The sequence below is a fragment of the Ostrea edulis genome, chromosome 1 (assembly GCF_947568905.1).
Source record: "Ostrea edulis chromosome 1, xbOstEdul1.1, whole genome shotgun sequence".
Classification (NCBI taxonomy): domain Eukaryota; kingdom Metazoa; phylum Mollusca; class Bivalvia; order Ostreida; family Ostreidae; genus Ostrea; species Ostrea edulis.
In genome coordinates, this window is record NC_079164.1 from 54,418,068 (window position 1) to 54,432,409 (window position 14,342).

At 35.9% G+C, this 14,342-nt stretch overlaps 1 protein-coding gene across 1 annotated transcript in view; it reads right to left on the reverse strand.

The window, feature by feature from the left end:
* LOC125649798 (equilibrative nucleobase transporter 1-like) overlaps window positions 1-14,342 on the reverse strand; it is an 87,550-nt gene that overhangs the window by 22,865 nt on the left and 50,343 nt on the right. Inside the window, exons 4-5 of the mRNA XM_048877592.2 lie at window positions 952-1,135; window positions 556-717 (exon numbers count right to left, since the gene is read on the reverse strand). Coding sequence (XP_048733549.2) covers window positions 556-717; window positions 952-1,135 — 346 coding nt within the window. The remainder of the gene's footprint in view (window positions 1-555; window positions 718-951; window positions 1,136-14,342) is intronic.

The following is a 14,342-nucleotide window of genomic DNA, read 5'->3' on the forward strand; positions in this document are numbered from 1 at the left end:
TCTGTCCCAATATTTTCCCAGAGAGCTACAGATCTACAGCTATATTTAATCATGAACTACAATTGTATAAAATCTGAAAGGGCTAGCTAGGTTATAAACTTTTCAATTTATTGTGTCAAAACGAAAGCAAAATACACTTAAAAACTGAGGGTCTATTGTGAAAGTGATGCCTGACAGACAGGTCAATGTGATTCCTATGGGTTTCGGAATTTTCAATGCGGGCCCCTTATAGGTAGGGGTCTTTCACTTATGATCAACTCCATCTGTATAAAATTTGAAATTGATGTAACTAGATAAACATACAGACGTACATGTACACACAGACAGATAAAGCGATAGGACCTCAATGTTTATAGGCGTCTTTCTCGTATTATAAAGTATTTCTGTACAAAACTTTAAAATCGTTTGAGTTTTCGCGTTACAACAAACTGTTGACGGATGGACAGTGTAATTCCTATCGGGCCCCCGCATTCCATGTTGGGCCTTAATAAACTACAATGTCTATACACGTAAATTATATCAAAACAAATTAAAATGTTTACATGACATACTTACTATGCTCTTTTTCGACCCCCAGCCTTGTGAACAATGAACGAAAACTTTCGTCGTAAAAGAATTCCTTCAAATACTGGACACTGAACCAAACCAGAGACCATATAAAGAATGAGGAACAGGCGACGTTTTTAAAGGCGGCAAAATCCTCTCTGTTTTTGGAGTCTAAAATCAATCATCAAGTAACAGTATGAAAAATATGAGGATTTGCTTTTCGTTAATTTTGAAGGTTCTGCTCTTTTTGCTTAGAGACAGTAAGGATTCGACAGTTTGATGCAGTTTTTTTGGTTGCCTAGATTTTTTTAACCATGCTGTATATATACATAGGCTTATGAATGGCGAACCCTGACGCCCTAGGTTTATATTCCACCATTTTCATCTGGATACAAATAAACATACCTCTAGAACTTTTGGCTCTTCCGGATCCGCCATTCAACATGTGTTTGTTTCCGTAGGTCGCAGGAAGTGGCCAGGGTATGCGACTTTTGGGCAAGAATGCAATCGTAGATACCAGAATGGGAACAATGGCGATGGTTAAAAACATAAAAGACGTTTGAGTTCCCACGCCAAGATCATTGGTTGCCTTGAAAAATAAAATGGAAAGTGAAAAGTATATTGTCTTGAGCAAATCGCTGCATTTTGGGGAAAATATGTTTAAATGTAATCGGGCATTATATGCATAACATTTCCCCAAATTAGGAGCGTTAAGAGACCGCATACTTCAGGCAGAGCTTCCAAGTTTTCCTTTGTCTGAAACAAGTCTGCTCCCAATTTCAGTCAAATTGGCTTAATTTCTTCTACATGTTCAAGCCCAACATGCACATATGTAATTACATGCATAACACATTTTTTACATGAAAAATGTTTGTGTTCATATATAAAACAGATATTAGGGTACCCCTCTGAACTTCGAATATGCAAAACTAGTTCTGGCAAAGTGGAGGATGAAATCCACTTTTTATTTTGTTGTGATAAACATAAAGCAGAAAGAGAACATTATGATATGTACATGTACACTTGTCGAAAGATTATTCCCTTTAACGAAACGATAAACTTCATTTTTGTATTCCTGCACTAAACACGCTGTCACTTCATTGTACAGATTGCGGCACACTTAACCCATATCGAACAGCTGTCTTCAATCAGAGGAAGTATCACAGTAAAATATTTACCCTGTATTAAGAAATACTGAGGGTATGAGCTGTGCAACGCTCCACACCGCCATTGTTTTCATGAAGCGCTAACGCGTTTTATGAAGTTTATTTCTTATATTGACGTTGCAGTTCATACACTCACGTATTTCAAACAAGAATTTTATTTCTTACATTTACACTCTATTTTCATTTCTGTCGGAATTAACAGCCGTTAAAATAGACGTTCTATATTTATCTATATTCATACGCGCATTGTTCACAACTACAACGCATTCAAGAGGAAATGGCTATCATAACAATTTGTAGCGATAAAACATTGGAAATGTAAATAGTTGTGCATGAATGCTTAAGCAGTATGATTTACGGGTAAGATTTTGTTGCAGTTTTTGGAAATAGGGGAAACCATTTAGGTACATACACTGCACATGCATATATAATTTGCATATACACGTGCATTTGATTTATAAGAGAGAGGTTGTTATATATACGCGTGCATGTGATTGATGAGAGAGAGGTTGTTATTTACTTCTCAGGTACTCTTCAATAAAGAATTTTTTTTGTCTTTTATCAACGATAATGGTTTCCCTCTGAAAACGGATGCTGCGATGTATACGGAGAATATGGTATAAAATGTTTAAATAGTGGGTTAGCAGCATAAATAATCTATAATTCTTCCGCGTCTAAGATCATAATTCAAACTACATCATGCCTTACACGCACAGTGCATTCTGATACATTTGAAAAACATAATCGACGAATTTTCAAATTCAGTATTTATGAAATTCTAACACGTTGTTCTACCACTTTCTATAAAAAGAAAATATCTGATGATAATTTTTGATAGATATAAAGTTCGTTAGTTCGTTATCATAAGAAGGGTAGCCTCATGCCACAGGCACTTGTTTCTGTAAATGACTTATGACCTCTGTATACTAATAACAACACAAGGTACCTAGCTTCAAATGACACAGAATGGCACCCCCTGAGAATGTCGGCCTTTTGAGCTTCCAGGGAATATGCGATGCTAATGTATTTACTACCGTTGTATTGTACAATCATTCAACTTAAAAACCATGTATGACATGACTGCATTCATTGCCTCTTATCGCCGAAAACTGCAACAAAAAATGGGTTTTCCGTTTTATACCACGAAGTGCTATGTACTGATACCGCACAGAATACGTGGGCGATTTTGACTGGCTAGCACGCTCTTCTAAAATTACGTTTGGAATTCTTTAGAGTTATTTATAGAAAGATAGAGCATCAGAGATGAATTAAAAATAACAGGCAAAAGGATGATTTTAATGGTGACCATTAACCACATTTGATCTTATTTTATATATAATTTAGTTACTAACATTAAGGGGAAATGCTACAAAAAAATAAAGGGGACTCCATCCCCCCATATTTTTTTCCACAGACACCTGATAACTATAATTCCCCCTTCTGATTTTTTTTTTTTTGCGGTGACAATGCCTCCAAAATGTGTGGATTCCTTGTCTCTCTCAACCCAATTTCGATTGATGTAGTTGTTTCACGGTTTTCACAAGCTTTAGAGATGGGCCTTCTACTGGACTGGTATAATATAGAATATACTTATTATAAACAGTAATATGTATACGGTGTGACCGTTGGACCGAGCGAAGCATGTCCGTAGTGTTCATTGGAGTGTCCCAAGTGGTAATCATATTTCCGTTAAGTACGGTAGATTATGATTCATTTAAAAATATATATTTTTAATGAAATTTCCTTGCGCTAAACACCCAGTAACATTTCAATATTAAAGGAGTTTATATGGGGACAACAGTTTTACATGATCCGCCTATTCATTGAATGCGGGAAATAAAACGCAAGGCGACGTAAACTGTGCATTGTGACGTCATATTTAGCCTCGACTTTTTTCTCTTTTTCAAAGCAAACAATTATAAACAAAAATAATACATTCCGTATGCAATGACAAAGGCCGTTAAAACTAAACAAAATTAATCAATAAATTCAAAATGGTAAAAAAGTAACCGTAATTTTACCGTATATTCTTATTCAAAGAAACTCATGAACTCGTTCATCTATTTAGTCGTATTGCGGTTTTATATGTATTTGTTTGCTAAAACCTGTTACAATGATAATTATACTATTCACTTTGAACAAACTGAGTGTTTAAATTACGAATTGCACGTCAGAGTCTCCTATTATAGGCATTCAAAATAAAACACGAATAACTGTTGAAGCAGGTAATGAAAAAATAAATGGCGGCGCCCATATGGATCACGAAAATTTCAGTGAACGTATATAGAGATTATCTCTTTTTCTTTTGCTGATTTTGACTTTTTTCTTTTACATACGTGTTACCTTTAGAGCCTTGCTTCGCGGACGGGCCTTCGGCCCGTCCGAGCTTCGCTCGGTATAAGGTATTTAAGGCTTACAAAAAAGCAAGTTTACGATTACATAAATCGAAATTAGGATGGAATAGACGGGGAATCCACACATTTCAAAGAAATAATCGCCGCCCCAAAAAATCAGAAAGGGGGGGGGGTGTCCATACTTCAGATGCCTGTGAATTTTTCCATATCGGGGCAGATCCGTAATATTAGGAATGCGGGGAAGGGGTTCGTCGGAGAAGTTGTAAGTTGCACATGGCTTGCTTAAATTTCCTGACAGACAATGATAAAAATATGATAGTCATGATAAAGACCTTCAGAACCTTAATTAGTGTGTGCACAAGGGGGGGGGGGGTATAGTGTTCGTCATTGCTGTCTCAATTTTAACTTTCAAGCTTACATGCATTAATATCTTCTCATTCACTACTACATAGTACTATCAAAAATAGTGGAGGGGCCATTCTCGCAATATATCTTCATTTGCATGCATGAAAATAACAGTATACAGTTATTGACTGGGTTCGAGGACAACAGCTGTTTTGTTTGACCCGAGAACGGGTCTGTTGCCCGAAGCCGTAGGCTGAGGGCAACCGATCCGTTCGAGGGTCAAACAAAACAGCTGTTGTCCGAGGACCCAGTTAATAACTGTTTTGTTATACACCTTCATTTTTTAGGTTGTTTTTACTAGGTGCACATGGTTTGTTGACTTTAAACAGGACAGTGTGATTACATACATTTATCACTGATTCCACTAGTTTAAAAGAAAACATACTCAATATCCTAATTGATAATTATATTTTTCGTGTATCTGCTCTGCTTTTCATCTAATAAATTCCGTATTTCATCACCAGTCAAATCAGTGAACCTCACCATTACGTAAACAAATAAGCAGACCAAGAATCATATGACTTGCGTATAACAGCTTTAACACGAATAAAATAAAAATAAGTAAACTTCATCTTATACAATTGATTCTAGAAAATGATGAACAAATATTTTTTTTTATGTTCTTGCTGTCCGTACTTTGAAGAATTAATTGAATTTCATCTTCCGTTGCTGTCGCAAATTATGAATCCGCTACTTCGTTCTTTGAACATCGGAAGGCCTCGGGTACCAGGCTACCATTTCTCTTTATCCAAACGGCACGAAAAGATAACTCGAGTTAGCGCCATATGACGTCATCGGTCAACAGTCTTTTTTAACAGTCGATTTTAACAGTTCCCGGTCCAACAGTCGCCAGAACAGTCGAAATGTTGGACTTTTTTTGGTAAGGCGTCATATAGGAACTGTTTTATAGGGGTATAACAATTAATGTTAAGGGTTGGCCAGTCGCCTCCGAAAAACATTGATATGTGCCTGCAGCGTTCTTGGTACTTATGGTGGGTTTCATAAAACTTCAATGTAACAACAGGTACTTGCCACATCAATACATATCACAAAGTCAATAACACATCACTAAAAAAAACTTTCCTTGCTCTATTTTGCATACTTCCAAATAATCTTTTATCTGTATTTTCTCTGACTTTCCATAGATCTGCATGAAACATGCAATTGGCAGAAATATTTCTCATACTAGTTAACGAAGTTGTATTTACAGTAAGTCATAATTTCATTATTATTTTCATCAGAAATGATTCCGACACGAAAATATTTTTAAATCTCCACTCGGGAGGTCTTAGCTTCTATCTTCTGATGACATGTAAAATCCCGAAACGTACGAACAGCTTTGGTTTTTTTGAGTAACTAAAAATAGCGTACAGCGTCTTCAATTCAATTTTTTTTATTTTGTTAACAAAGCAATATGTTCAAGATTTTTTGGTAATAAACATCGTATCAATTTATTGTGATAATAAAACAATGAGACTTTATTTTTCAACACAACGAATATACAATTTTCATTCTGTGCGGTATCAGTACATAGCACTTCGTGGTATAAAACGGAAAATCCATGTATTGTTGCAGTTTTCGGCGATAAGAGGCAATGAATGCAGTCATGTCATACATGGTTTTTAAGTTGAATGATTGTATAATACAACGGTAGTAAATACATTTACATAGCATATTCCCTGGAAGCTCAAAAGGCCGACATTCTCAGGGGTGTCATTTGAAGCTAGTTACCTTGTGTTGTTATTAGTATACAGAGGTCATAAGTCATTTACAGAAACAAGTGCCTGTGCCTCATTCATACCGATTGTAAGGTTAGAATTGCTCCCTATAACAATTTTTCCTTCATTTGCATAGTATAAGGAATGGTAAATTATTCACAAAACAAAATGCATCAACGCCAAGATTATGATCAAGATTACAAACTTTACTCACTAATATTAATAAAATATTTAGAAAAATCGCATGCATTTCTATATTCTACATGTATATATCTTAAAAAGAAACGTTTCTGTAACGTGTCATAATGAGACAAAATCTTAAATTGAATTAACGATAAGGTATTGGTATTGATATTTATAAATCAGTAAAATTCGTGCTCATATATATATATATATATAAAGCACTAAATAATCACAACTAGGTACTGAAAATTTTCGCCCCAGCCCGGGGTCGAACCAGCGACGTACGGCACTCACCGCCTAGCAAGATTGTCAAACCAGTGCGCAAGTCCACTGTGTACATTGTGTGTGTGTATATATATATATATATATATATATATATATACACACACACACACACACACACACACACACACACACACACACACACACACACACATATATATATATATATATATATATATATATATATATATATATACACACATACATACACACAATGTATAATTATATATTGTCATGAAGCGAGGAAAGATAATTTAAATTCTGGATTCATATACTAATTTAGATATCAACTAAAAAGGGGTTTCTACCTTTTCTAATAAGTTTGATGACATGACAAGAACACCACACCTGCATTTAAGCTAGATGTACTTCTGCATATTTCTAAATGTTGCTGACAAATCTTGTAAACAAAATGAGGGGTATACGTATAAATTTTAGCTGCTTTAAGATTTTATGAAATGAAGTGCAAATAAGTAGTATTTAATTTCATGTATTTAACTTGTGTAAATCTTACATCCCAATTAAGAATGAATAGTTCAAATTAGAGTTTCTTGCTTTCAGTAATTTACAATGGAATATAAGCCCAAACCAAGAATTTTCTATGCTGAATCCAGATAATTATAAGTACCGATGTCATCCCTGGGTTACGTATAGATACCAGAGGTGAGATCAGGTGCTTAGGAGGAGTAAGCATACCCTGTCGATAATTTCACTAGGGATACCTGTACTTAGGAGGAGTAAGCATACCCTGTCGATAATTTCACTGGGGATACCTGTACTTCTGATACTTTGGTCTTACGGGTTTTCTGTCTTGCCTTGGGGTTCCTTCCTCTCCTTCAAATATAAGCGCGACAAATCGACCCTCCATTAATGACCCATTGTTCACAGATGGATAAGGAAGATGTTTAAGGTCGAGCGAGGCCAATCACAGGTATTTCAACTACTGGCCGCCTGGATAGATTGGATGGTTTATCCCTCAGGAAACTCAAACCCGGTCGTTTGGCCCCTTTCTCAAATGAGGTAGTTTAGGAGACTACAAAGCTTCCCGTAGACTATTCTACAGTCTTAATTGTCCCCCATTTTGACCTGGATGATGTTAACGTTTAGGCGAACTAAACTAAAAGGTGGACGACCACATGTCTACAGTAAGGGAGGAACGGAAAACTATTTAAATCCCTCTATCCAGTTGATTGGCCGTTTGCCTTTTGTCTCCAAGGAAGAGATAAAAATGTACACTCTAAATCTACCTTAACACCCTTGGGCAACCGGGTAGTACACATAAAGGTCTAAATCAAGGGTTGGGAATGATAGCTCAATAGGTCTTCTATCTTGCAGTGGTGTCATTTCGTCGTATCTTAATGCTAGACTGATTCTTCTTTAACTGCTATGTTCATTACGATATACGTTTTTCGTTCAAGCGAACTAACCTACACATAGTATCGTCAGAGATCTCTTGTATAGGAGGGATATATACCCCTAGATTATCATATCCCGATCAGTCAGACTAGATTGCTCCCACCCTCAGGGGCCGCCGTGTGGTACCCATAGACATAACATGGGGACCCCTGTTTTGCCCGGAGTCTTTTCCATCTTGTTTTCATAGATTACTGATGACAAAAGAGACCCCCTGTACCTCCCATGATGTCAATAACATGAGGAAATTACCAAAGATAAGGTTAGCTAAGCCTCAACATGAGACATCTCATACCTCCTATCACCAGGATATGGGGTATCCCTAGCATCCCTTACCCTGAGAAGTGGTCACCCATGACAGAGTAAATATAGGAACTCCTTGCACCGATCCCTTGCTTGTACCTCGTCAGTCTCATACCAATGGTAGATAATGATAGTACTAAGGGTCCCCTAGCTTTTCCTGGAGTCATTTCCATATATCCTTTAAAGATAGTTTAGTCGCCTCGGTTTTTGCGGTCTCATCCGAAGGACCGCCCCATTTAGTCGCCTCTTACGACAAGCAAGATAGACAGAGACATTTCGTCACTTAAGGATTGTGTTATGTACAGATCCTGTCGCGCTCTTTCTAAGTAAGAGATGGAGCTGGACTAGACACTAAGATTAACTTCTCCCGGTTCTGTCTCATGTCGTCATTATATAATCATTGTTGTTTTTATGAATATCAATGTTCTTACCACAAACGTAATTGGAAATTCTAAATTTGTACATATGACATGCACATTATGAATTTTGCACTTTTCAATTTTGTTTTAATTAGTGAATACATAGTACGAACTTTTAGTATCAAACAATGAAACCCATTAAAAGTGGCGAGACAACCCTTGTGCATGATTTAGATCGCCTTAATCAGGTTGTTGTCAATACCGACACTTCATCAATACTGCTATACACAGGCAATTTATAGGGAAGGCATAAGGGGTTTTTGTTTAACAGGTTTCTCATTAGGCATTTGGTGAGTCAACTGAAACGAACGAAAAACTAAAAGTGCTACGTCTTAATGTACAGTGAAAATCTCATACAAATAATGAATGTTAAAGTCCACAGTTGTTAACTTGAATGGAATAAATAATCTCCATTTCTAGAGCTCATTTCCTTTCACGAAGGAAGTATAAAGTATCTACCAGTTTTTATGATGATACAGAATTGCAAATATTTATTATTATTATTTTTTTTATTTTTATTATTATTATTATTTTTTTTTATAGATTTTACAGATGTATTTTAAAATAAAATGGGGGGGGGGGGAACGACTTGTAGATGTGCAATTTATTCATTAATGCGAGTCACCAGTAAGTGTAATCAATCTTGTCAGAGCCTATTTCTTTCTAAATACAATTATCTAGGTTAATCCTGGAAGAATGTATATTTAATGATTTATGTTAATTGAGAAAACCTTTGCAATCTCAGGTGCGCAATATCTTCTTGTGATAAATGTCAGTTTTCAAATTCAATGTGAATAACACCTTTGTAAGATGTTTTCTCATTTGTTAAAGGTTTGGTATACTGGTTATGATATATTTGGTACATGATGTTTACGGATTATTGAAATAGATCATATGAACCAGGCGTTACATGATTTTGATCGTTTATAATCAACCTTTTTGTTGAAGATATTGCAACGTGTAGCGGTCACCCAGCCAAGTGCTGAACACGCTCGCCGTTGCTTAACTTGCGTGATCAAGAGACTCTACCACATCACTAGAAAAGCTAGTTCACTAGCGAGGCAGTATAAGTTCCCTCTTATACTGTCATCTACAATATCTAAAGATATTTCTACACAGAGGACACTTCGTATTTACATAAAATCCGGCTCCATAAATGGTGTTTGTTTATAAACAGGTTTTTTGTTTGGTTTTTTTTTTTTTTAATATCTAAGAAACGAATTCGCTCGCATTTGAAAGAACTGTAAACAGACCACGTGCGAAGGAAAGCACAAAATTTCTAAAATATTGAAAATTTCTAAAAAAGGTTGATGATAAATCAATTTAGGATGCCTGTTCAAAGAAAAAAGAACTGAAAATGTTCGTGGTAAAGGCTTTTTTTTTTTTTTTTTTACCAAAGCTTTTGGTTCCATGTTGATAGTTGAGTCACGTAACATGTAAACGTAAACAGGGCTTGTTTTGAAAATGAAAAATCTCAAATACCGGGGTACATCCTGAAATATGAGTTTGTTGCTATGTTTTACAAAGGTGAAAATAACGAACAATGATCAATCTCATTACTCCTATAAGCAATACAAAATAGAGACTTGGGCAAACACGGACCCCTGGACGTACCATAGGTGGGATCAGGTGCCTAGGAGGAGTAAGCATCCCCTGTCGACGGTTCACTGTTCACACCCGCCGTTAGCCCTATATCTTGATCAGGTAAACGGAGTTATCGGTAGTCAAAATCAGTGTGCCAATAACGGCTTAGCAATCGGTATGAAACACGTCAGACAGCATTTGACCCAATGATAGGTTGTATTGGCAAACTAGATCGTTATAACGACCATAGAATTTGCGAGTATCAAGTACTTTCAAATCATCAAATGGATATCTAAGTACTTTTTAAAAATCCAAATGGTGGCTTGTGGGGTTTTTCATATCGTGTCATGGTAAAGAACGACATGCATTAAGCAGCTGCTGACGCCCCATCACAAGTGATCGTGAAATACTCTCAATCGTCAAAACATGACAAAATGTTAAAAGCAGATGTACGCACACACACACACACACACACCCCCCCCCATGTTTTAAACAATAAATATTTATAACGACCTTCATCCACACAGCATGTTGTTTTGCTTTGTAAAAGTTCAAACCTTTATTTTAGTCATATACTGAACACGAGGGCCATGGTTTGATTGAATCTCAATCTACACTGTACATTACACGGGGGTTATTTGCAGATTATACTGATATGTGTCTTGTTGAGAAGACTTTTAGAGAATTTTGTCTGCATATCATATTCCTATCTAACAATTAAAACCCCGTCAAGTGATCGTAATTCAAACAATCACATGGCATACCCTTGTGGACCTAGAGAAAAGTCTTAAAGAATTTTTCTCTATATTCGTAGCATGTAGAACTTTAAAACCATATTGTGGCACATCCCTGTTTCGGGGATGAAGGTGTGAGCAAAATTAATTTACTCACAGTAACACTACTGGATCACTTTGACAAATTGTTTCAAATGTATTCTGAACTTTAGCAGATTTTCAAAGAAGCTTATCATTATGTAAAATTTAAAACCCTATTGTGGTCCCGCCCTGGCTCCGGGGGTACACATGTGAAGAATTTGATCCTGCTCTGAGGAAGCTTGCATATATTCTTTTCACAAATTGTACTCAAGCGGTTAATTGATATATTCCTATGTAAATCTCCAAAGCTCTATTGTGGCCCCAAACAGGACCCGTAAAATTGTACACTTGTGATTCTTGAGAATATTTTCAAATAAGTTTACCATATATATGTACACGTATGTATTCCTATGTAAAATTGAAATCCCCAAGGGCGGATCCAGGAATGGGGTTAGGGGCGCAACATTAAATGAGACAAGGGGTCTGGAGGCCCTGTTGAGGCCCCCAGTGGGTCCAGGGCGAAAGGGGGGGGGGGGCAAGGGGGCAGCTCTTGGATTTTACTGATGTTATAGGACTTGAAATATGTCTTCGATGTAGTCATTTTTATTATTTTGCTGTCATTTTTGATAAGGTGAAATTAATAAAATGACGCAGATTTTAAGGGGTTTTGAAAAAATGTAAGTTCCCCTAATAAAAGTAATTCGATAAATCAAAAGATTTTGTCATTTATTTCTCCGAGAGTGAATGAAATTATTGCTTCTTTTATCGTTTACATTTTTCTAAACAAGAGACCACTATTCACCTTAAATTTGAAAATGGTTGAGACCCCCCCCCCCCTCCCTGATATCCGTCACTGCCCTCGGCACCAGTGGTGATTAACAAAAGTAAACGTCCATTATATGTTAGAATATTTGCATATTAATCTGATAAAATGTGATGTGCCTTTGTAGTTCTTCTAACTTGTTTTGGTTTCATGGTTCTCCAGTAGATCTTTAAAGTTTACTATACATTCCTATCTAAAATTTAATTATTGTGGTTCTAGCTAGGCGCAAGAGTGTGATGGCATGAAAAAACACTAAAATTCATTTTCATTCGCATGTCGATTTGAAATATTCCAGTGAACTCGAAATAAAAGACACCGCAGTCTTCCGTATCCGCCTCATGTTTGGATATTGTATTGAACATTATGATAGATATCAACTGCTTTAATATTTCACTTTTTGACAAACGGGCTGACTTCAGCTTCTCCATTGTCAACTTCCCATATTTATGTAGCAATATTCCATTATCAACAGCATATGGTGTTTTTGTCTCTCAATTGAGTCGATAGGCAAGAACATACTCTGTGTTGATAAATTTTTGAATAGAGGACAAAAAAAGGTGAGCTTACAGTGATTTCAACAGTCTCGTTTAAAGTCAGCATTTCGCAAATTCTAATGTCGTTATAATAATCTGATTTTCAAATACAAAGTATCACTGGGTCGAATGCTGCCTGACGTGTTTCATACCATTTGTTAGGTCGTTCTTTACATGCTTACGTATTTTGACTACAGATTACTCCGTTTACCTGATCAAGATATACGTCTCACGGCGGGTGTAGCCAGTCAACAGAGGAATCTTACTTTACCTAGGCACCTGATCCCACCTCTGCTGTGTTCAGGCGTCCGTGTTGGCCCAACTCTTAATTTCATATCCTTTGTGAGATTTATGAAATCAATCACTACTCGTTATCTCCACTTTTTCATCTATACTAAATGAGAATGTTTGTATGTTGATTGTTGATTTGACAAATTGTACTCTTTTGTTTCTTTAGAAGATTTACAAAGATTTTCACTATACATTCCTATATAAAACTTTGAATCCATATTGTGACAGGTATGATCCATAAACTACAACGCTCACCTCAGTCATCTTAGCCCTGCTGTTCTTCAGAAGATTTTTAAAAGACTGAGCCCCACGGGGTTGTGACTTAACTGAACATGAATCCATACAACATGGGTATGCCTCAATATCAATTTGTCTATAACATTTGTATAACCTTGCTATTTTAGAGAAGAAGATTTTTTTCCCCTATATTCATATATTATGCAAACTTTGATCCCTGATTTTAGCCCCATGCTAACCCCAGGGTCCATGAAAACCCCCTGAATTCAGAACCTTTGCATATTGATATGATTCAGTGTGTGGCCCTTCTACTCTTAAAAATATTTTTTGCGCTCCATAATTGATACCTATGACAAATGTTTCTCTATTAATTGATAGCTATGACCTTCATCTCTTTACACCTCTGTTTCCAATATCAGACTTAGGTACATGCATCAAATTAAACTCTGAATTTATGACTGTAACAAATGCTACTCAATTAATTGATGACTATGACAAATGCTAATTTATTAATTGATTGCTAAGACCTTAGTCTCTTAATGCCTCTGTATTTAGTATTAGACTTAGATATCATTCATGATTATGAACTTTAACCTCTGAAGTATCCAATATTAGTTTTATATATCGAATGATACATGTACGTTGCAACACTATCACAATTACAATGATGACTGTCAATACCAGAATAATAGCTTTCGGTGTTTTCATGGATAAAAAAAATCATTTAATTTTACATGTTTACACGCCTTTTCATTGGTTGAATTATCATTTAAATATCGTATACCCCGAAAAATAAAATAATAAATGGCCGGAACTACTTTCTATTGGAATGTTGGGGATTCCCCTGAATGGTATATTTATAGATTGGGAATCCTGAAAAGAACAACTTAACAACTCTATCGATCCAAATAAATTCATTCAACAAAAACATTAACATATTAAAAAATAAATGATAAATAAATAAGTAATTACACAAAATAAAATGAATATGACTATTTGAAGGAAAAACATAACACACTCGCGTACACGTCTGCTTATGCAATTTCTGAAAATAGATTCCAAGGGAGGAAATTTCGATATTGGTACATTCGATGATATTTTTCAAGACAGACCTGCAATTGATTTTGATGAAGAAATTCTTCTTTCTCTGTTTAATAACTTTGATGATGAAGATGAAAATTGTCAGAATATTTGTGAAGTCATAAATGCTTCTACATCAAATGATGAGGCGCTTAGAAAATTGGCCAAGCCACTAGAAATTGAACATAAA